Genomic DNA, 24183 nt, shown 5'->3' with positions numbered 1-24183 from the left:
ATTGATTACATCATCGGAACTGGAGTGCTGGAACGGGACAATGCACCATCGGGGGGGTGGGGGGGTGGGAGGGGGGAGGGGGGGGCAAACGGCTAATCTCACCATTGCCTCCCTGTGGAGCTTCATGAGCAGTGTGTGTGTGTGTGGGGGGGAGGTGTGTGTGTGTGTGTGTGTGTGTGTGTGTGTGTGTGTCTTTCCCATTCTCCTCTGTCTCTGAACTAAGCTCAGTCCGGTCCAGATTGCGACGGCCCTCCCTCCCTTACATTCACCACCACTGTGTCACATGACTGAAGGACAGTCTGTGTCTGAGAGAGAATAATGTGCATCCCTGTGTGTGTGTGTGTGTGTGTGTGTGTGTGTGTGTGTGTGTGTGTGTGTGTGTGTGTGTGTGTGTGTGTGTGTGTGTGTGTGTGTGTGTGTGTGCGTGTGCGTGTGCGTGTGTGTGTGTGTGTGTGCTATTAGTGGCCAGCACTGCAGGAACTCAGCTGCTGCAGGACACTGCAGGATTGCTGCTCTGCTGCTGGCTCACAGGCTTCTTTTTTTCTCTTCTCTCTCCTCTCTCTATTCACTCAGGCAAATTGCTCAAGGAGGATGGTGAGAGCATGTGCTGCATACTTTTTCAGCAGGAGGAGAGGGGGGGAGGAGGAGGAAGGGGGGGTGCAGAGCATGCCGGTGAGGTGCTGCGCTGGGCAACTGTACCTCTGAGAGGGACTACAGTAGAGAAACTGGAGACGAGGAAGGGAGAGGAGAGTGGGTGGGAGGTGGGGGGAGGGCAGAAGAGAGGTGCAAGGAACATCAGGTGAGTGCGGCAATTTCCTCCGCTGCCGGTGCAGCAGGAGAACTGCAGATGTTCCAAGATGATGTCAGGCTCCGGATGTGGCGAGGACTCAATGTGCAGTTTGCTATCCTGCAGTGTGTGAAATCCAAAGGCCAGAGAGACGCTTTGGACTCACAAAGCTGACGACGCAGGCTTTTTTGTCAAGGTCTTAGCACAGTTACCTGAGGTGAACTCAAGGCTGACCGAGCCTGGCTGGATCCATCACCCAGACCTCGCAGATGGGTTTCAGAGCACATTTTTAACACTGACTCACTTTTATATTAAGCTTTTCCACCCACAAACTATTTTAACATTGCCTTTTGAAAGGGCTCGTTGTTGAGGGCAGTAGACAATATGCAATATGGTATTAAGACAAAAGACGCAATATGGACTTTCAGACTAAAAGAGTCGCTGAGATACTGATGCTCCTGAGATATTAACAAGTGTAACCTCTAAGAGACGGTTCTTATTTGCTTTTATCCAGGCGACAAATAAAATCATGGAAAAACGCACTAAGAAACACATCGATACCTTCTCTTTTGTCGTTTGTGATAAACTCGGCAAAAACAACCTTAAAGTGCTGCATTCTGCCCTGTATCCTCCTTTAGGACGGCTGAAAAGTCCTCGCAGCTAGAGCACAACTTCAAGACTGCACCACAGCTCCCCTGTCCCATGCAGGCCACTGTAGCCTCATTCTCATCCCCCTATTTTCAGCATGAACAGCACAGCATCACTCATGCAATAAATCCTTCTTACCTTAGTCTAGCATCATATTTACTAACTAACACATGCTACCAGAGAAAAAAGTAGAGAGCTGGGACTGTCTTTACTCTCCTAAAAGCTAAGTCAGCAAAGATGAAGGTCCCCGCTAGTGGAGTTTGCATCATGGTTAGTCTTTTTGTCCTTGTGTCTTACAACCAGCCGATATCTGACACGCCGGCTGCTATTTCCAGCCTGTACCATGAGTTAAACATGGATGAGGGAGCCTGACTGCTAACTGTCTGGCTGGTTATTACTGGTGCAGAGGAGGCTGACACTGATCAGACTGAAGCAGCCGGCAGCTTCCCCGCTGCAGGCATGCACACCGACATACGTATATACCAAGTAAGAAGTACACCGTCCTATGCAAAGACTCATGAGACATAAGAGGTAAATGAAAATAAAGAAGAGGTAAATATCTACCTGCAGATGAGTCTCGGACGGCATGGCAGCCGGTGTGTAGAGGAGGGGAACTTCTCTGCACTCTCTCGGAGCCTCTTGGTTGCTGGTGATGTGCCTTCATGGCGCTGCAAAGTTGACTGCAGCATTGCCTCCTGAACAGAATGACATTGTTTGCACTCTCTCTCTCTCCCTCTATCTGCCTCACTCCTCCTCCTATACGCTCTCGCTCCCCCCTCCTCTTCTTTGCACGCTTGCTGGCAGCACAAACTGCACAGCTCAGCAGTGTTCCCCCACTGCCGCAGCAGATCCTGCATGAGCTCTGCGTATCTGAGTGGGATGGGACTTTTAAAGGGGAACGCAACCTCCAGGGTCAGTGTGCGTGCACATCCCAGGTCTGCCCTCCTCTCCTCTCTGTCCTCCTCTGCATCACCCCCCGAGAATCATCAGTGTAAAGGACTCCTCACAAGTGAGCCCCCATCCTAGCACACATTACTCTCCCACCCCCTTTTATTCATTTTCACACTACAGCAAAAGCTGCTTTGAGGTATGAGTGTGCTCAAACCTCAATGAGGAACAGTTTTTTTCCACAGAGGCCATCTCTTCTGATGTGCTGTGAAACCTGTCACAATATCTCTTCAATCTACCTCTGAAAATGTCTTGAAGGAATATCTCGAGGTATGAGTTGTATGTAATTTAACAACACGTAAGATCAGTAATCGTGAAACTGCGTCATGCTTTATACAAAAAACACCGTTTTTAAAACATTAAAACAACTCAAATACGCCCAATTTATTTGACCCTTGGTAATTTATAAAAATCCATTTTCGACCAATTATGTCACCAAAGCATAAACCGGACAAACAGGATTATTGCACAGATCGCAACACATTTTGACAAATTCGCAATAATCACGCAATCAGTAAGTGAGTGTCACTATCTTAAGGCTGCTATCTCAACACTCAAAGTTTCACAATTGCAAAAGGTACAAAATCACCTTCAGAAAAGGGAAAATGTCCTTAATCTGCAGTCCCTATTACCTGCCTTTCATTACTCAAGGTGCACTGCTCTACTGGTGCTATTCTGCAGTGCGCTAAAATATAGAAATATCTTGGCCAACCAAATTTGTCTTTTGCGCGTTGCACAACTCTGTGAGAGTGAGATCATCCATCATTTAGTCAGCCAATAGGGTTGAACTTCTCTTTGTGCAATGTCTTTACACAAAGAACGCACTTGGTGGTACACTTTTGCTGTTTTAGGGGTGACGTTTGCGCTGTGCTGCATGGGCTTTGTATAGATAATGGCGGCTCCATTATGAATTCTGTGCGTTTGAGGCATCAGCAACTTGGCTGTTCTCTGCAGCAGTGCAGCGCATTCTGCTTCTCACTGCAGGAGCCAGGCTTTTTTTTCATGACTTTGTTCTGGCTGGGTCCCTAGTTGAACTGTGATCTTTTGTCCTCTGGTGCAAAATAAGCTGCATGCATATCATATAAACCCTAAAGCCATCAAATCAAGGTTTCTGTTTAAAGCACATTAAAGTGTGTGTGTTATACGAAGGCTTTGCACATTCAATAACTCATATTGCGGCCCTATCAAGATATGCCACTGCTGCTGAATCAGCTAAAATCATATAATGGGACATCTCTGACCACTGGGGATCAGCTGCAAGAGGCTGTCTATATCAGTCAGTGACAGAAGGAATCATAGGAATGCATCCTGCAAATGAACCATCAGCTGAGAGCAAAGCACCGTTCCCTGCATGTAGGATCTGCATGCAGTGCTGCATCAGTCTGCCGAGCCTTCGCAGCATCTGTCCTCTCCTCTGTGCTCAGTGACACCGGGGAAAATGCTCCCGCCAGCATATCTTTCACATAGCCAACGCTTTTCCTCAGTAATGGCATCCCCTGTGATGAATAAGCCATGAGGAGGGGCCCTTTTACATGTCCTATTAGATTACTTCCCTATGCTTTACCTGGCCACCGTCACCTCATCGCCTCTGGCTCCGCACTCTTCTTAATATTCTCTCTGGTTAGCCCAGCCAAGGGCACACTGTGTAAATGTGTGTTAAGGCTAATAGATCTTATAAACGTAGAGATTTTGATTTGAGTCATCGATGCACTTCATTGAATGTGTATGGCTCTCACTAGTGTTTATGTTTTGCATTAAGGTCTTGGGAAAATGACTGACAATTAGCCTTTTTGCGGTTGATAGAACATGTTTGACTTAATAAGTGATTGTTTTTCTTTGTGTGTGGTATCACAGCAGGCTGTCATCATCAGACGTGGGCTGTAACAAAGCCGATATGATGCTGCAAGAAAAAGGGTTATCTATCAAGCATGGACAGTCTTGACGCGTGCAAATAATGGAGTAGAGTCTAACCATCGGCTGGTGAGTTTGCTTCTTTTTTTTTTGCCATTCACAGCCAATTCCTTTGCTTCATTGATCTGCCGGGAAAAGATAATAGACACATTGATTCACAAGCTCAGCAGCTTGCTTGGTTTACACATCAATTCAGACTAATTCTCAATAGTCCTCAGTCAAGGAGGAGAATTGCTTTGACTGACTCCTGGGTCTTTGAAGCTGTAGATTTAAAAGCTGTGGGTGTACAGCACAGCAAGATTTATTTCTGAGAGTCTGACGAGAGTTCAAATAAAAATAAAACTCCAGTGTGCATGAGTTATATTATAAAGCATATTCTCAAGGGGATAGCTGACTTTGCCAATGGAAGAGTCAGAGGAGGTAATTGTGGCTAGCACTGAATTAACTTCACACAAAAAAATCTTTCTCTCTCTCTGCATCTTCAGTCAGTCTGGTGTAGAGATAGACTGAATGCTTCTGTATAAAAGCTGCATGGTGTGTTTCACTGCACCAATGCTTCTTTGGTGACCTCATTTTATAAAGCTGAGCAGATTCCTCCCAAGGCCAAGTGGAGTAAAAAAGACACGCTGTAGACATCAGTACAGGTCAACGTGGTGGTTTGACTGTAAGCTCACAAACTGTAGTGTGAATTCACAACAGATGAATTATGTCAAATATCCTTTTTTTCACTGACATGGAAACCCTATTTTATCCCATTTTATCAAAGAATGACTGAGGACATTACTCAGCCCGATATTAGAGGTCCAGTTTTGAAAGGTAGAGCTCGTTAGTGAAACGTATGAAGTTGGAGGTGTCATCAGTTTCTCCCTCAGTGTGAGAGAGATAGTAGTAAAAGGTCTATGATGGATTGACATTATGTTGAGTTGCTGAACTTGTGACAGCTGGCTGCTCTGTTGTGGTGAGTGAGCAGCGGCTCCGTCAGCTGTGGGTGTCAGCAGCAGCCAGTCGGCTCTCTACTGAGGTGCCAAGCATTACGCTCAGATCAACTTTAACTCAGGGAGACTGGAGTGGCTAGGTAGTAAGTAGTAGGTGTCCAGAGTCATATCATTCCAGTCCAAGGAGTCCCTATGTAATATTTCAAGATAAACCAATAATAGTTCTGTTGGTTTTTGTCTGGATTTCACCTCTGCATTTTTTCTCTTTTAAGTTGACTGCAGTTAAATGTGCACATTGTATCGGAGGTTATGTATATATCCTTTATTTAACCAGCTAAAAAGCCTATAAAGGTTAAGTAAATATTTCCCTAAATAGAGATTAAAGACTTTGGACTTTGTGTTCATCTTATCTGTTGCAGTAGTATGTATATGTGGATAAGCTGTTAACCAGCTACATGTAAATTACACGTGTAAATATTACTGCTGAGTTGCACTTCTTTGAACAACTTCAAGGCAGTTTACACTGAACCAAAATGATCATCTTGAAAGCTTTCAAGGACCTGACTTTGATGAAAAATATCCTCTACAGGGAACTTCCACAGTCCATTACTGTAATTCTGCTATATTTTTTTCAATTAAAAATTTATATTTTGTAATTTTAACGCAGAGAACAGCTTTGTATTTGATAGAAAATGAATCACTATGCTGCATATATAGTATCCAGTATTATTTGTGCCATTTTCTTTGGCATAGTTAGCTAGCAGCTTGTTATTTTGGTCTTTTCCCTGCTGCATTGTGTTCTGCGTTTCAGGTTCTGGGTGGAGTGCTGCACATTCTCCACAACAACCCATGTCATCCGGAGATGTGTGTTGACTCCTGGCCTACATTCACTTCTGCCATTTGTTACCGTCAAAAACAGGTATGGCTCATAGGGACAAAGAAAACCTACGGGCTCCTCCAGAGTGGCCTCTTGATGTGTATATGTATGTCTTTACATGAAGCGTTTCAGCAGCAGCAGCAGCAGCAGCAGCTCCGGGATGATTCCTGACATCTGCACCGTCTACACTAAAAACCCAGACACTCTGAGAAGTCTGCTGCTTAATGAGAGAGTCGTAAACTGGAGGAACGGGCTCATATTCAGAGGTAGTGTGCATAATGAAGGCATACCATTTTAACCATTTCCAACAATGCAATCGTTGTGAGTCTGTGTCTCTGTGCTTTATCTGGAGCAGCCCCAACCACATTAGTTTGCAGCAAATAAATACATCTTTATAGAAAATCCACAATATATACTTTATTTAAAAACATTAGAAAAATGCATTCAAACTAGTTAAAACTGTTTTTTTTAATAACTATTTTCACCAATAGATTAATACACATCATTTTGCCATTGAGCATTTCTGGCTGCAGGGCGGTTTGTGTTCTAAACTCAAGCTGTAGATACTGGTTGGTTTAGGTTTTTAATTTGAATGAAAAAATGCTTTGCCTCAGATGTTTCTGCTTACAGCTTTCTCAAAAACAGCTCATAAAAACAACTTCATATTGATTTGACGCTCCCTTTCGGTCCCGAGCAACACACCTGCCTTTACATAGTTGCATCCCCGAGTAATGCTAGAGTATACATGTCATTTGGGTGCAAATGTAGTATTAAATAGTGAAATATAATAGTATGAAATAATATTGGTGCCAAAACTTACCTTACTAAGCAGATTAGTATTTTACAATTGATTCACACTATATACACTGTCTCTGTCATTGTCTTTGTAACAGTGTTGCGTCTTTGCTATGAGTTACATTCTTTTAGTTACGGCAGACCACTGACTATCTTTTTACATACAATATATTCCAGTGAGCTCCATGGTATAGGGGAGTGTACAGCTTTAAGTGTGGGGAAAGGTAGCTCTCGTAACAGATAAGTATTTTGAAGAAAAAAAATAAAATTGTGGCCTCAGCAGTCATGACGATGCAGGTAAATTAAAACAAATCATCACTTCTGCTCATGCATCAAAGGTATCCCAAGCTCACATTGTCCTCTCATCAAAAAACTGGCCTCTCTCAGTGGGCTCGATATCACAGAACATGGAGGTTATAACTCCTTTATCCACCACAGCCCGGAGGATGTGGATCTGCAAGAGTAAGTATTCACATTCGTAGCTCCATCATTTTTTGCAAAAGTGAGATCAGAAAATATGATATGCATTTCCTTGTGTTCTTAGCTTCTGTTCACACTTTCTCTGCCTGGCAGGAACTTATTGCCGCTGCCAATTTCCATCCTGGAAAAATCCCACGCAGAGCTCGTCGACACACACTTGCCTTACGGAGGCAGCCAGGAGAGCCTGGACCACGTGAGAGCCTGTATCCGCCATCTGCCCAACCTCTGTGTGTCGGATGAGGAGGGCCGGCCCGTGTCCTGGATGCTGTCTGACGAGCTGTGTGAGCTGAGGATGGCCTACACCCTCCTTCAGCACTGACGGGCCGGGCACCTCCTGGCTCTGTCTCGGGCTCTGATGCGCAGGATGAGCTCTGCGGGCCTGCCTGTCTACTGCCACGTCAACCAGCAGAACCAGGCCACCATTAACGCTGTGACCTCACTCGGCTTCTCTGCTTGTCCCAGTATGGAGACCATCTCAGTGCTGCTAATATGCAAGGACAGAGTCTGAGAGAGCCAAACTGATGACAATAAAGTCTGTTGGATGATTGAAACCACACTGGAAAAGTAGTGTTTTATTGTGTAAGTGGAAAACAACTGCTCTCCTTTACTCTGGGATTTCTGTTTCCATGCAGTATCAAGGGGATGCGGGGATGACGTTAAGTCTGTTTAAATGTCTGACTGCAAAGTGCAAGCAAACAAAAAAATAAAATGTTCTGTGACGTAATTTTATGAATATGCGAGTCCTGCTGCTTATTTGTATTCATTATAAAATGCCTCGTAATACAGAATAATTCTTTAAGGCCAGTAGAAATCTTCAGTTTGTGGCGCATGCTGTAGAAAAAGACCCCTTCAGACCCCTCTGCAGATCCCCCACAGAGGCTCTGGTCCACCTGGGACCCCTCCCTGGAGGTGTGCTGCTGTTCCACTGCTGATTGCCTCTCTGTGTTTTAGCAGCAATGCACCATTCAAGTCTGCAGGCAACCTGACAAATGAGCAGCGATCTGAGCAGAGGGGATGCTCGTACTGCACCACACATCCTGTCCCATCCACATGCCCCCGTCCCGCAGTGGTGCACCTCTTCTAACTGACACCCTTTCCTTTCTCCAGCCTTCAAACGCTCTTCACAAAGTCACGTGAGTACAGCACACACTAAATACATAGTTGCTGACGCATGACCACTCAGCTAAACGAGAAAGGAAACACAATCCTGCACATCACATGTACTGCTTTTTTACAGACATGTTAATATGTGTTAAGTTGCACAATTTATCCTTTTAATACTTAAAATCATTAGTACATATTTCATAAATGATCATAACTGCTTGTCAATAAACGTGTAAAGATAGCTGAAACTATTTAGTTAATCGATCGAATTAGAAACTAATTTTATAGTATATGTTTGAGGTCACTTTCAAAGTGTTTTATTTTTTTATGTTTTTGTATTGAAAATGTAACACATTTTGGATTTGGACTGTTAGTTTGACAAAAAAAGAAATTTGAATGTGTTGCCTTTTGTACTAAGCAACTAAGACAGGCATTTTTGTATTAGTTTATGACATTTAAGAAAGAAAAAGAGTTCCAGAAGCTAATGATTTTCTAAACCTCACTATTAATACGCAGTACTAATCTAATAACTAAAGAATATTCTCGTCGCTGGTTTACAATACTAGAGTGCACAGGTCTTATATCGCAATCCATCTAATGAAATATGAGATGTCTTGTCACCTACAGCATGAATCTATTTTAGTGTTCAACCTCCAATACAGTCAAAGGGGTGTAGGATAATTTCAAAAAAGGGTTTTATGCAAACTGCATTGGTTGCAGATATTTACTCATCCAAATGCAGATTTGTAAGTCAGCTCAGAGGAAAACTGAGAACATTAAGTACCTAACAGCAATATTACTTGATGTGGCTTCATCAGTGTGTTTCCTGCAACCATCATTGGAGGACAACATCCTCCCACTGGTGCTCCTCAGAAACTGCATCTCAGAAGAGTGAGGAGCTGAGTGTCTGACGCAGCATGCGATCATTCACCTTGGCTGCTAGTGCTGCTGGGACTTGGTGCAGTTGTCCACACATAACCCCCAACCCCCCCAATAGAGGCAGTGCACTCTGCCAGCCGTGGAGTGGGACGTACTATTGATCCTGCTGAAATGATGGTTTCTAAAAGGGAGGCAGTAAGCATGTCTGCATACCCCTCCTCCACCGTGGAGGGGCCCTGAGATATCACCCAGCTCAGCACATTGCAAAATCACTGCATGGGAAAATGGGATTTTCACTGGGAGATGAGCTGAGGGGAAGGTAATTCAAGCCGCCGAGCTATGTTCCCCACCAAGGATGTAAAATGAGCCATATTACCTTCAGACGCCTCACACAGTGGACAAATAAGGTCATTTTAAATGTCCTTTTAATTCCAGTCTGTGTCAAAGAGAAATCAGACGCCAAACAGGAAAATGCATGAATGCAAAAACACAGAAGTTTAAGAGGAATTGATGAGAAGGATGTTTGTACAGTCAAACATTCATATTTACAGCTCTTAGCACTTCACTCATCACGTGCCGCTAAAATTCTGCAAGGAATTTCAAGTGGTCCTGGATGAGTAATAAATGAATGAAGTAGAGCTTTATGCTGACTGATTTAATAACCTAATGTGAGGCTCAAGCTAAATTGTGTATTCCAAACAATCCACTAGATGGCAACATTCTCCTAATCTTTCTCTCACTCAGGTGAAATGTGGTGCTTGTGTGTGTTTGAACTCATAGGGCTGCAGATTTAGAGGAGCATGCTTCCATTTTTGTATGCTGCACAACATATTATTTGATATTCACTAACTGGGGTCACTAGAATGGAACAACAATGCTGTGCCTGTTTTCATTCTCTTTTATGAATGGACGTTGGTGTGTTAAAGGAGCTCCTGTTCCTGAAGATATGTGCTTGAAACATTAGAAGTGACTGCATCCCTGGGTCGTGTGCGGGGAGCATCGTGCTGTCAGTCCACATGGCCCGCCAGTCACCATACTTAACATTCCCCTGGGGTCAGTGTGTCAGTCACTGGAGTATGATTCTGACTTCCTGAGCAGCAGACACTGACGTTAAGGATCTCCACTCATCTTAATGACACTCAGCTTTTATTTTAAAACAGTGTCAGCGGGGGACTGAAAGGCCTGAAGGTCAAGAACAAAGTGCCTCATTGTGTTCACTGGTGCTGTAACATAATCACAGCTGCTGAAGTTGGTCATATGGTGTGTGTGTGTGTGTGTGTGTGTGTGTGTGTGTGTGTGTGTGTGTGTGTGTGTGTGTGTGTGTGTGTGTGTGTGTGTGTGTGTGTGTGTGACAGAATGGAGTGTGAGAGTTCAATTATGTTTCCGTTCACCATTACACATCACATGCACTTAGGACAGACAATAACCGCATAATTATTTGCAGGAATGCATTTTAGACACAAGTACACTGCATAACAGATGTTGAGATTAGCCATTATAAAGATACCAAGGACACACAGTTTAAGAACCCCCAACCAGAGAGTACCAGAGACAAAGTAAAGGCTCAAAAGCAGCTTTTTATAGTTTCACTAATTAAAACCTATTAAAAACGAACTGTCTAACTGTTAAAATCTAAGGTGAATGAACACTGGCTGTGTGATGTCCTACATGACATCATGTGGGCCCGGTGTAGTTTGCAGGTTAGGTTACACATCAAAAAGATCCTGTGCTCGGGATGCATTGGACCGAAGTTAGTTTTATGTTGGGACAAGACTGTTTAGTGAGTATTTTTCTTATTCAGAAAAAGTATATATTTTTAGTCCGGTGCACAAATTACAACCAATGTATATGTTTGTGCAACAAGGAGAATGATAATATGAGTTTACCCTTTTTTTTTGCATTTTATATACAAAAGGACAGGCATTGTGAAGTTTTTATTTTTTGTCAAAAGGTGATTCTTATGTAGTTTTATTATCATTATTTGATATTACAGTATTTATTTGGATATTTATTTTGTAGCTACAACAAATGTTTTAAATTGAAGCTGTAAATCCAAATTGTGTTTGTTTGTCCTTCTTTTCAAATAAATATAAATGTAAAATATATATATATATATATATATATATATATATATATATATATATATATATATATATATATATATATATATCATTCCAATAACTTGTATATAGACTCATACTGCACTATTCCACATCATAACTTTATTTCATTTTTATAACTATTATTATTTTTGTATTGCTCATGCTCTTATTGTTATTATGTTATGTTATTATGTTGCATTGTTGGAGAAGCCTGTGACATAAGATTTTCAACTGCATAATTACTCTGTAGCTATGTCAGATTGACAATAAAGAACCTTGAACCTTGAAAATGACAATTTAACAATATTTTAAAAGCCATTCGTTTTGGATACTTTCATTTTGAAGTCTGACTAGCTTTTATAACAACCAAAACTTTAGTATTTATTATAGCATTATTGATTATGACGTTTTTCCATTCTATATTTATATTATATGTATATTGTATTCTAATTGTAACAGTATTGTATACTGCGTTGCTTTATACTTTTGGGAAATATTGGAGAACTTCCATACAAATGTTTAAGGATTTAGAATTACAATTAAAGTTACATGGCTATATTGAAATTGAAATGTGTTTCTACCCAAAAAAAAATCACATCCGCATAAACTGCAATACCAACATGAAGCTGACTTCGCTCGGGCAGCAGCCCGTCTGTAGGGAGGTCCTAATCTAGCATAGCAGCTGGGAGCATTTTATCACGTGATGCGAGAGATGTTAGAGAGCAGCCATCATCATTTCACCTAATTCATGTCCAGCCTGAAATGCTAAAAGGTAAGACGATAAGGAAACGGAAAACTACGATGGAGTAGGTGAAGCCTCTGAAGCCTCCCCCGTCTCATCCTGTCTGTTGTGTCCCAACTCAACCAGGTCTGTTTCTCCCCCTCCTGTTTTCTGCTCATATGGTGGCTGCCGAAGCGCTTGTTTCGGTTGCAGTGTTTCTCTTTACATCACATTTACATACTCGATATCGAAAACAACACCCGCTAAGGGTTGTCACTTCCCATACTTGCAGTTTAAAAGGAGTTGTTTTGTCTCCTCATTAACATGAGCCGTGTTTGTTGCTGTTCCTGCTAACACGGTTCGTGCTGCTTGTTGTGTAAGTACCGAACGCTCCAGGTGAACTCAAACAATGTTCCAAATCAGCGGCTGGTACCGTTCGGTTCACGCGCTGCTTCTGTCCTGTGTCCTGGCTGTGGTCGCGCGGACATTGCTGCAGCCAGGTGGAGCCCACGCGGCTACCTGGCCCACTAGTTTATGTGAAGATCGGGCTGCTTTTCCATAAGCTAGCACGACGAGCTATTATGGGTTAACTTGTGCAGAAGGCCTTCATAAACTCAGCTGGTACTTGAGTAGAGGTGGGAGAAGTACTCCGTTCTTGTACTTAAGACAAAGTAGAAGTAGCAGAGTGTAGGAATACTCACAAATACATACTTAAAAGTAAAAGTCCTGCATTCAAAATACTACTCAAGTAAAAGTACACAAGTAATAGCATCAAAATATACTTAAAGTACCAAAAGTACTCATTATGCAGGTCGACCCATTTCAGAATAAGATATATCATATGTTTTGATTATAACTATTGATTAAAGTGTTCTTAAAGGTGCAGCTAGTTTGAATCACTTTGTATGCTGCAGGGTAGCTTGTGAATTTTACTCCAGGAGTAACTAAAGATTATAGTCGAGACCAATATAAGCACACAATTTACCTCTGAATTGTAGTGAAGTAGAAGTACAAAGTAGCAGAAAACATAAATACACAAGTAAAGTACCTCAACATTTGACTTAAGTACACTATGAGTACATCTACTGAGTTACACTACTGGTTATATACTTTGCGTTGTTTCAAATGTGTGATCACATTGAATCGGTCTGCAAAGGACAAAACAAAGAAATGTATTTTCTTCCCCCGCCTAAGGTCTTTTGTGGAAAGTAGACACATTCTTACTTTGTTCTTTTAATTCTGTGAATATTCATTTTCAACAGAATTGTAGTACTACAGGATACAAAGGTCTCTCTACCACTTTTGACAAAAGTCAAAACTGCTCCACCAAATGAAAATCTGTACGACAACCCCTTGAGTCAGCCACCATAGATACCTATTGAAGTCTTGCCAACAACATTGTCTGTGAAACCAACCATTTCATGAAGAGTGAATACAAATTGTACCCATTTAATGAAAATACAGTCCTACAGATTTAAATGGTAAAATCAAATATGGAGATTAACCCAAGTACAAGTGAACACAAGTGAAGTGAATATATTTTCTTCAGTGATTGTAACGTTATGTGGTTTCTTGTTTTGTTTTTGTGACTTGTTTATAACTGATTAAAAAGAAAAGTGTCAAATTAGCCCCTTTCAAGAATCAAACCTAGTTTTAATTTAATTGGGACATAACAATTGTTGTTTTATATTCACCAACAGTTTTATACACTCATAAGCGGTGTATGGATACAATGGATGACTGTCTTTGGTGAACCTTAAGCTTTATGCACTCAGCAGGTCAACAAACAAGCTAGGGCTTAAGTTCAGGTGGGCCCGGTCTGAATTGGGTCTACAATAGAGACAAGTGTTTCCTTGGCTCAGCAAATCCAGCAAGCCCTTCCTTTCATGCATTTTAATAAGCTCCAAACCAACCCGGGGGCCCAGGAGCCCCCAACCAGGCCAGGCCAGGATCCCATCTCAAATGTATCCCCTACCGCCACAAGCAACTTGTTTTTATTCTACTAGTTGGTAGGTTTGTTTTAAATTTCAAGGTAAATGTGGGAAGACATGTTGTTGTTCTTTTAGTTTTGATTTACTAGAGCATGTTGTTGTTGCGTGTTAAGGTGGCCCTTTGCCACGACGGGGGGAGGAATAGTAAACTCCTAGCTCAAATGAACATGTTTCACTCGCCCTGAATACTGGACATGCATTGAAAAAGAGATTGTTTACATTCAGATGCTGGCCACCCGCTGCTTGCTTTTTCTTCCCTCCTGTTTTCCAATTACTGAAGAGACATGACCCATTTAAATGGTTGTTTACTTGCATTAGAAGAAGAGCCAAAGCACTTCTCAATGAACTCTTGTCTACAATTCAATTAGAGTGGCCTTCCCAGCACTGCAGCACAATTTTCCACATTACACAATGCCCTCTTCAGCCAAGCGGAGCTGCAGCTGAGAAAAGATTGAGTGTGTGAGGAAATCCGTGGATTGGTCCAACGTAACGGCTCCGCGGACGTAACGTAACACCCTGCCCTGACTTTGACCTGAGCTAATCCCATTGGGGTTTTAATTAGTTCACTTTTAATTCAAATGTAAACACAAGTTATAATATGTTGTTTAAAAGTATTTAGGCTCCCCAGGAAGTGCCCCCAAACCACTGTGGTCTATTGTAATGGAGATGGTGAAGTAAAGCACTACAGGATTTAATCAGGCTTTTATTGTGAAGTTTCTCCGTTTCCTAATTCTGTTCCTGCCTCATAAAAGCCATGTCTCCCTCAAGCCAGACGTTTTTTTTAACTGCTTTTCCTGTTTCCCTCTGACTAGACAACCATATAATAAGAAATGGCTTGAGTTTTCCCCTCTTTCTTTTTCCTCCTATTTTTGGATGTTGTGGGAATAGTAGCTGAAACGTGTCGGTCCGTGAAGGTGCTGCTTAGTGCTCCTTTTCATGTTAATTAGCTTTCCAGGCCAAATTAGATACATTATGTCATCACAAATTCTAGGATTGTATCTGCTTTATCAAGAAAAGTCGGCGGAGACGTAATGTTTTGAACTGAGGACAACTAATCAAATCAGGTTTAATGTTTGTTTCATGTTGTTTGTGTGCCCCAATCCTAAATGACTCACTTAGCAAAAGGAGCACATCATAACATGGGTTACCCGTTAGAAATGTAGAGCTCCAAACACTCAATGGAAATGATTGTTATATAAACTGCTCCTAATAAAGGAGCTTATGATGATAATAAAATGATTAATATAGACTGCTGACAGACATTGGTCTATATGTTGTACATCTGCTTGATCTAAAGATAAGGTTCAAATTCATGTTAAAAATGTCCCACTGATATGCTTAACATTATTTTTGTTTATCTGCAGTTGCGCTACAATGATGCCACATTAGGCAAAATTGGTCATAACTTTTTTTAGTTGATACATGACATGTTTTGTCCAAAAACATGTCGCACATCTGTGAAAGTATAACAACACAGATTGAATATGTCCAGGCGAATAACACTAGGTTGTTTGTTTTTGAGAAGGCTTGACACTATAGCCTCTTTCACACCAAGTACTTTGCCGTACTTAGTGCCGGCACTTAGTACCCCAGGGCACTAATGGCGCGTTTCCACTACAGCGCGGAGCACGGTTTAAGAGGGCTGTGACGTCAGCGGCCCGTCTTTGGTTGCGTTTCCACTTGGCCTAGTACCGGCCGGCGGGTCCTAATTCACAGTTTTTCTGGCCTCATAAAATCGTGGGTCTAGGGCCAGAGACAACGAGGCTGAGTCGGGCTGAGTATGCTAAACTAGAGAGAGAATCGCTGGCAAGGGGGCTACAACTACAACAAGATGGACATATTTGACCGTGATTTAATTGTAATACACGTTTCAAAATGATGCCGAAGTAACAACATACTGATACCGGTTAGTAAAAACCATGAATTAATGCTTTGACAAGTCTGCAGACAGACAGCAGGCGAAAAACCTTTTAAAATGCGTGTTTTCTAAATGGAGATTGGCTAAGCTAACGCAGTATATGCTCCGACCGTCCACACTCACAACGGCCTATACAGACATAAATAAAGCAGCGACTGTATTCGCCATGACACAGGCAGTCTGTGGTTTGTACTTGTTTAGCTTTTGTCTAGTTTCTGAACATATATGAGGAGCTGTGAGCTCTGAGTGCTAACAGCTAACGGCTGTGTTGTTTTTCTGGGGTTCTCCGCCTACACTGCGTTACTATAGATACTACCCCAGTTCCTAAACTGTAATGGAAATGCGCCATAAAGTGAGCCAGTCCTAACGAGGCCTAGCCATACCGAGCGAGGCCGTGTAGTGGAAACGCGCCATTAGTACCAATCGCGTTCACACCGGAATAAGTTCCCTGAGGGAAGATTGTGTTGCCATAAGTTATTCTCTCTCCGTTGGTGCTCGGGGCTAATGCTAATGCTAATAATGCTAAAGCCACAAATACAATGGCGGCTTCACAAAACTTTTCAGAGTTTTACGGGGCGTGGTTTGCAATTCGCCCAGCCAATAGAAATTGATACTTTTTTGGTACCACCTCTCTAGCAGGCACTAAAAATGGGGGTAAAAGTTCCCCGCACTAAGTACTCTTTTTGGTGTGAACGCGACATAAGGGGTACTAACGGAACTAAAGGGGAAAAGTACGGGGGAAAAGTACTCCGGTGTGAACGCGCCTTGTATGTTCTTTACTGAAGGAAATCATAAAGACCATTTATAAAAAAAGAATGTGGATGTCATACATTTTGCAAATAGTTTTTTTTAGGAAAATCGATTTGAGTACAGAAACAGACAGGACTGCATGTTCTTGGCTTATTCAGGTTATTCAATGCTTGACAATTTGAAAGTACCTAACGAAGCCAATGTATAAATATTTCTATTATCTATAGTACTAACAGTAAGCCGATGGCTCACAATGTATACATTATTATGTGTTTAGAAAGTTTTTGTCTGCTGTGCACACACGTTATTTTACGTCAACAGCAGCCTTTCAACTGCTCATTGTAATTTGGCCAATCTGTACTCTGTAAATAGTCTAATCCATTAACCTTTTCAATCATAGGAGATGTGTTTATGACAGCTGAGTGGCAGGAACTTGTTGGTCTCGTCTTTCTTGGTTGGCTAGACGTTAAAGTGAACTGCCAGGGAGGGAAAACAAGGACATACAGTCTGACTGATTCCGACTTTAGATTAATTTCAGATAGGTCACATTGATTATATGTCTTGGTCAGCAGATGGATGTTTTCTTGCCTTTTTAAGGATAATGTTATCCATGCAAATCTGTATTTCCGTTTACAGTTTCCTGAGTTCATGGAACACTGCCTTCTTTATGTTTCTATACACTAAACATCACATGAGAACAAAGCCACTTTTGAGGCTGCTTAACAGCCCCGCTATAATCTGTTGTCTACTGTTATAGAACTGAATGTAGTTAAACCATTGAGTAAATTTACCATTAAACATGCACTCTAACATTTCCAAAAGGCATACTTAGGATGTTTTGTAGGATCTCATGCCAACATGTCCTGCTCCAAACCAAAAGATTGCTTTTAAGCCTAGTTAATAATGAACTGGTTTGTCTTATCTGATTTCATTTCCTTTAATCTCTTCAGGAAGGCTTCAAACAACACCTGGTGTGACCTTTGCTGTGTGCTGCTAGTGACTCAGTGGAGCAACAAACCTGTTACCTAGGTTGCTGGAGCACAGTGGAGGAGAGGGTCTGTGTCTGATTACTCCCCCCATTAGTCTTTGAGGAGGGGGGAGGAGGGAGAAGGAGGAAGAGGCGGAGGAAGAGGCGGAGGAAGAGGGGGAGGAAGAGGGGGAGGAAGGGGAGGAAGAGGGTGCTGCTATAACCATCCAGAGCATGGGGCAAAAAGTCCCAGGTGGCATCAAAACCATTGATATGCGGGACCCGGCGTTCAGCCCCCTGAAGCTGGAGCTGCAGGCCCTGAGTCACACCAAGCCGTCTCGTCTGGACCTGCTGCTGGACATGCCGCCGGCCAGCGGGGACGTCCAGGGTCAGCACTCGTGGAACAACGACGACCGCTCGCTCAACATCTTCGTGAAAGACGAAAACAAGCTGGTGTTTCACAGACACCCTGTGGCGCAGAGCACGGACGCCATCCGAGGCCGCGTTGGCTACACACGGGGACTGCATGTGTGGGAGATCAGCTGGGCTATGCGCCAGAGGGGCACGCACGCTGTGGTGGGAGTGGCTACGAGCGAGGCCCTGCTACACTCTGTGGGCTACACAGCCTTGGTAGGAAGCAACGCCGAGTCCTGGGGCTGGGACCTGTGCCGGAGTAAACTCTACCACGACGGCAAGAATCACCCAGGAAAAACCTACCCGGCCTTCCTCGAGCCAGACGACACCTTCATAATACCAGACTCCCTTTTAGTAGTCTTGGACATGGATGAGGGGACGCTGGGTTACATAGTGGATGGACATTATCTAGGGGTGGCATTCAGAGGACTAAAGGGCAGGAAGCTGTACCCAGTGGTGAGCGCCGTGTGGGGACACTGTGAAATAAGAATCCGGTACATAAATGGACTCGATCGTAAGTATAAACCGTCACTGTTTTAACATTTTCTTTTATTTCATGAGCGGGAGTGTTTTGCAATACGTGTTTACCAAAGCTGTGGACTTTACAAAATGCAGTATTGAAAATGTGTTGGTCAAAATGTGTGAACACTGGAAAGGTTTAGCATTCAATACATGACTTGGGACCTGCAAAGATTTACTTGTGACTTGCAAAACAATGACTTGGTCCCCGTTGTGATTGTGTCCAACTCTTTAACAACCACTGGCTGAATTTATTGATGTAAAAAAACAAAGGTGGACAGTTTATGGTTTGCCATACTGTCGAAGCAGGACGTGTATCTGCAGAAGGTTACTGTAGAGCAGATTTAAATCAGTATGGCTGCCTTTCCGGATATTATGTAAAGTTGTAAATGTGACATATTTGTATTATTGGCTGACAGTCCAGATTACATATAATGAATATGTAACTGTTCTATGATTAATCTTTTTCTCACATGAGAATGATGTCACCGACCTAATTTTAGTAAGGAGATAACAGATATATCTCAGACTGTAACTTGCCATTGATTTATCTATCAACTGTACTTTGTCTTGGGGATTTTAAACTTAGGTTGCGTTTTATGTCTTTTTAAAAACATCAAATCCTACATAACATACAAGCAACTTGAATTTCCCCAAGACAAAGGCGGCATTTTTTCAATTTGATCAATGGCAATTGTTTAATGGTAAAAGGGTTATGAGCTTTAAATGAGACATAGGTTCTCATGAAAACATGCTCTACTACCCGCATGTCCCAAGTGCTATGTGCTCATTAGATTTTTATGTTCAGCTCGGATCCCTCGACCTACTTTAGGCCTGTGGAAAAGAAGCTCTACAGATGCAGAGATATGCATAAAAGCCAGATCCAATTTGATATGACATTCCTCTTACTGTTGCAGAGAGGGGGAAACCCTGATCATAAAGGCAGTTTATCTCTCCAAATGTAGTTAATCCTCTGGCTATTCAGCTAAATAATTTGTTGGCTTATTACATTAAAAGTGCAAAAAGAATGTACATATTCCTCCAAGTAAGATGGTGTTTTTGCACAGATACTGACACTCGTATCGCACTGCAATGGAAAACCTAAATATACATCACAATGTTTTCTGACAAGCAGTACAAAATGAGAAAAATATATTTTTAATGACAAATTATTTTAATTTATACAAATAACAGAACTATAGAGCAAAGTACCTCAAGTGTTACCCCACTCCTAAATCTTTGTAAACTACAATAAAGACATTTGCTAAATTACATAGATTTAATATCCTAATACTTAGTCATAACAGGAGGGAGAGATTCAAAGCACTCATTCAGATGTGTTGTTAATAAGACCTCTAGGAGGTTTGGTCCGTTTAATACTTCAGAATGGATTTCACATCACTGTGACCTTCCCCTTTGGATATCCTTCCTCCACATAACCCAGGCCAATACTTTTTTTATTTTACTTATTTTTAACCTTCAACTTTCTTTCCGTCTTTCAAAGCAAAAACTGCTTCAATGTAATATCGTAATTGAATGGGGTCGTATTACACAAAACTGAATTTATGTCCCAATCTGATTAATCATGAACATGGAGGACAAAGGTTATAATGCTATTTCATTCGAATTTTGATTGGAGGCCAAGCATCTTCTGTGCTCCCTTTTTTTTGTTAATTCTTTTTTTTTATTCTTGTGTCTGATACTATATACACAGTCCTCTCACTTTTGTCAGTGAAAAGCTCTGGTTTTGTACTTTGAAGTGAGGTGGTAGGAGGTACTTATCTATAGTCGGTGTATTGCCTACAGTAGATGACGTCAGCATGCAACCAGACACAAAGTACCAAGGAAGCTGAGCTGCTGTGTTAAAGGGCAGCAGCAAAACATACTTTAGCCACCTAAAGAAAAGATCAAGATCAGTTTAAGTGTATTCTGTTTATAATATTTATCCATCTCAGACGGAGAACTGAAATCACCGACTCATTTTTTGTCAAAAAAATATTTGATCTCTCGGAATGAATGAGTTTGTAATGACGTCACAGAGTTACACAAGGTGAAATTACTGTTTTCGTCAATGGAGTTTGGAGGCTTAGTTTTAGGCTTTGTGCATATATCCCTTAAGTTCCATGTCAAAAGGGTTGACTGACGGCAAGGTGAAGTGGTGAAAGTATTACAAAAATCCAAATGGTGATTTATTTAATTTTTTTTATGTAGTCCTTTCTTTTAGGTTGCTTAATGGGCCCTATTATGCTTATTTTCAGATTTCATAATTTTATTTTTGCTTCTACTTTGACATGTTTACACACTTTAATGTTCAAAAAGGTTTTGTTTTTTTCTCATATTGCCTGTGCTGCATCACCTCTCTTCAACCTCTGTCTAAAACCAGAGCCCAGTCTGCTCTGATTGGTTAGCTGGCCAGCTCATTTATACTTTGTCAACCGCTTAACAGATGTCCCACCCCTTGTACAATATGTAAGAGCGCAGCCAATAGAAGCGCGAGTGTTGCATAGTGATGTAATTATGTTACAGAAGTAAACCAAGGATATTCACATATACACACTGCTTTCTAACACACCAAACATGCTCTCACCCCTCTCCCCCTCTTGTCTCCCTGCAGCTGAACCCCTCTCTCTGATGGACCTGTGTAGGCGTTCGGTGAGGGTGGCATTAGGAAAAGAGCGCCTGGGTGAAATCCATAGATTGCCCCTGCCGGAGTCTCTCAAGAACTACCTGCTCTACCAATGACGCCGCGGACAGTCACACCCCCTCAGCACACCCTCATCTCCTTCTCCTGTTTCTCTGGGATCCTTCTGGGGTTGAACCCGTTTGACAACATTGCTCAAGCCTCAAAGACTGACTCAGCCTTCAAGTATGCTTCTGTGTCTTGGACACCGTTTGAGTTTCTTATGCTGTTTTTATGACTCTTTGCAATTCTATTCTCTAACTTTATAAAATCAGGAATCACTGAGCACTATGCACATGCTGATCCAGACGATGCCCTGACAGTCACCATGTTGGTGTACCTCTGAGTTTTTAGGTTGATGTGGCACATGGGGTCGGTATCTCTTCTGTGTCCCCTAGGCTTAAAGATTATGAGTTTATATATTGTAGCCTTTTAAATTGTTATTGATTTAGCTTAAATTGTGTGATGGAAATCAAACTTTTGGAGTTGGTGCAGAAATGAACTGACGGCATCTGACCACAAGATGGCAGCACACACACGTCAACCTCTCACATTGAGAATTATAACATGAAATCGTAGTTGCTTGTAGAATTTTTTTTTTTTAAATGAATACTAGATTAAATGGTTGAACACAGACAGGAGATACTGACCACCCCATAGTGAGTCTGTAGTGCAGTGTGGATGAATGCACTGTGAGGCAGCTGAAGAGCAGCTCCGACTCCCACTGCATTGTAAGGCCTCTCTAATGTGGAAGTGTGCTTTGCATCAATGCATCTGACGGGAACAACATCAGCAGAAATGTTAACAGAAGGATAATGTCACTGTGATTATTTGTAGCATGCATCTGCAGGAAATATTTCTCATTACAATCACGTCTTTTTTTTAAATCGGTCACTCCTGCTTCTTGTAGTGCAGTAGATTTCAACCACATGCTGAACGGGCCCAAGAGTGCAGATGTTAATGTTTTTTAATTCAACCAGTCTCTCCATCAGCTGATTTCACTGGTTTGCACATATTCAGCCAGAGAGTGGAAACTAACCAATGAAATGTCCACTGAAGTGGTTCTTTGTAATGAAAACCTGCTACTCTTGGGTCTCAAAGGCACATAGCTGAGAACCATTGATGTAGTGTTTGTGTTTTATGACATGTAAAGGGGGTTTGGAAACAGACAATGTAGGTAAATGGCTAATGTGCCTGAATCTCCAAACTTCAGATTTAGGGCACCATGACGACCGAAAAAGACAATCCGCACAAAGTGCTGCACAAATGTAATAGAAGATCAGATTGTCAGATGCCATATCATAGAAGTGTTTATTAGTATTTTTTAAATGTGCAGGTAGGGTCCTTATTCAGCACTCAGCTGGATGCGGACACACTGCGCCACACTTTATTTTCCTTGCTTGCCGCTTCCATTTTATTTGTATACCTTGTAGATTTGTTTGTAAGTATCTATTAAAGTTTATTTCAAAGTTTATGTTGTGTATTGTGCATTCTACAGAAATCTACTGTGAGAAATGTCCACAAGCTATAGGGGAAAGCCAACCTTTTAGTTGCATAATTTGGCAATATAATTAATTTATGCAAATGATGGTTTCAGCAGAATTATTCTCAGATAAAATAAAGGCATTACACTTTTAAGGCAGTTTATAATTTGCAGTCATATTACATTGAATTCATTTGATACACTATTTCACAATGGTTACCAAAAAATCTTTTGAAGTCCTTTTGAAATTATCTTTCTAAACTCTCACACAAACACTGTATTTACCATGCAAACATCATAATCCACTCTTAAAATGTGTTCATACAAATAAAAAAACGTAATTTTAGTTTCACCACCCAGTCAATGTGGAACATTAGCTTTCAGTAACCAAATCCTTTGATCCCTACATTTCCCTCCATAAATAGTACAGGGCCCTCTTTTAATTATATTTCCAGAAGGTAACTCCTTCCCGTCTAAAAGTCGGTTAGATTCTGGTGGGAAATGTCTCCTGCTCCAAAGTTTTTCCTCTTACTTTCTGCCACAAACTGTTTCCTCAAAAATAATCACCACCTAAATAAAAGCTGAATAAACTTGTTGGAATATTATGTTACATTGGGTTACACTAAATTGCAAGCAAAGGAAAAAAAAAACAGAGACTCACACTTTAAACCTGAGAGATGCTTTTAAATGTACACGATACTAGCACTGAGGGAAACCAATATAAAGAGGGGCAGGGGGGGGATTAGTGTCTCCAACTATGGGACAGTTTCAATGATACAGAAGCTGAGACATTTTAATCCTTGTAATGGTTTAGCTTTCAATATGAGGCACAGGATTAGGTTCATCTAAATGCATTTGCTTGCACAGATGTACGTCATGTTCAGCAGCTGATAAAGGAAACTCAAGAGTTTTCAGAAGCCCCCAAAAAGGATCTAAATTGCAGCTGCAACCTAACAATGTTAAAGAAAACAACTAAATGATTTAAACAAACAAAATGTATATCATGTTTGGTCACTTGGTGTCAGCATTTGCCATTTTCACACAACTTCATGAACAAGTGAAGATTGTTGAGCATGAGCAACATAAATCCCAATGTGACTGATAATCAGCAGTTTAACAAATATTCAGATCCTTTAAGTGTAAAAGTGCTTCAATACAAGTCCTGCATTCAAGATTATTTTGTATACATATCATCAGAAAAATGTACTAGTATCAACAAAACAACGTGTTCTGCTCAGAAGTTTCCCTTGTGAATTATTCAATTATTATAAATT

The 24183-nt window shown here is 41.5% G+C and overlaps 1 protein-coding gene across 2 annotated transcripts; it reads left to right on the top strand.

The window, feature by feature from the left end:
* Nucleotides 1-12143: 12143 nt before the first annotated feature.
* Nucleotides 12144-22900, top strand: spsb1 (splA/ryanodine receptor domain and SOCS box containing 1). 2 transcript variants are annotated; one of them, XM_034145165.1, is made up of 3 exons: nt 12144-12238; nt 17797-18741; nt 21361-22900. In XM_034145165.1, the coding sequence occupies exons 2-3, from the start codon at nt 18048-18050 to the stop codon at nt 21486-21488; spliced, it is 822 nt and encodes a 273-aa protein (XP_034001056.1). In that variant the 5' UTR covers nt 12144-12238; nt 17797-18047; the 3' UTR covers nt 21489-22900. The 2 variants fall into 2 exon arrangements, with proteins under 2 accessions (XP_034001056.1, XP_034001055.1); XM_034145164.1 differs by having other exon boundaries at nt 12158-12334.
* The last annotated feature ends 1283 nt before the right edge of the window (nt 22901-24183 follow it).

Source organism: Trematomus bernacchii, unplaced genomic scaffold (genome assembly GCF_902827165.1).
Source record: "Trematomus bernacchii unplaced genomic scaffold, fTreBer1.1, whole genome shotgun sequence".
Taxonomy (NCBI): domain Eukaryota; kingdom Metazoa; phylum Chordata; class Actinopteri; order Perciformes; family Nototheniidae; genus Trematomus; species Trematomus bernacchii.
The sequence above is the reverse complement of the archived record's forward strand: the minus strand, read 5'-3'. Positions and strand labels throughout refer to the sequence as shown.

Coding starts and splice junctions, on each gene's coding strand:
- spsb1 (XM_034145165.1), top strand. CDS start 18,048: ATGGGGCAAAAAGTCCCAGGTGGCATCAAAACCATTGATATGCGGGAC. Junction 18,742..21,360: donor GTACATAAATGGACTCGATC/GTAAGTATAAAC, acceptor GTCTCCCTGCAG/CTGAACCCCTCTCTCTGATG.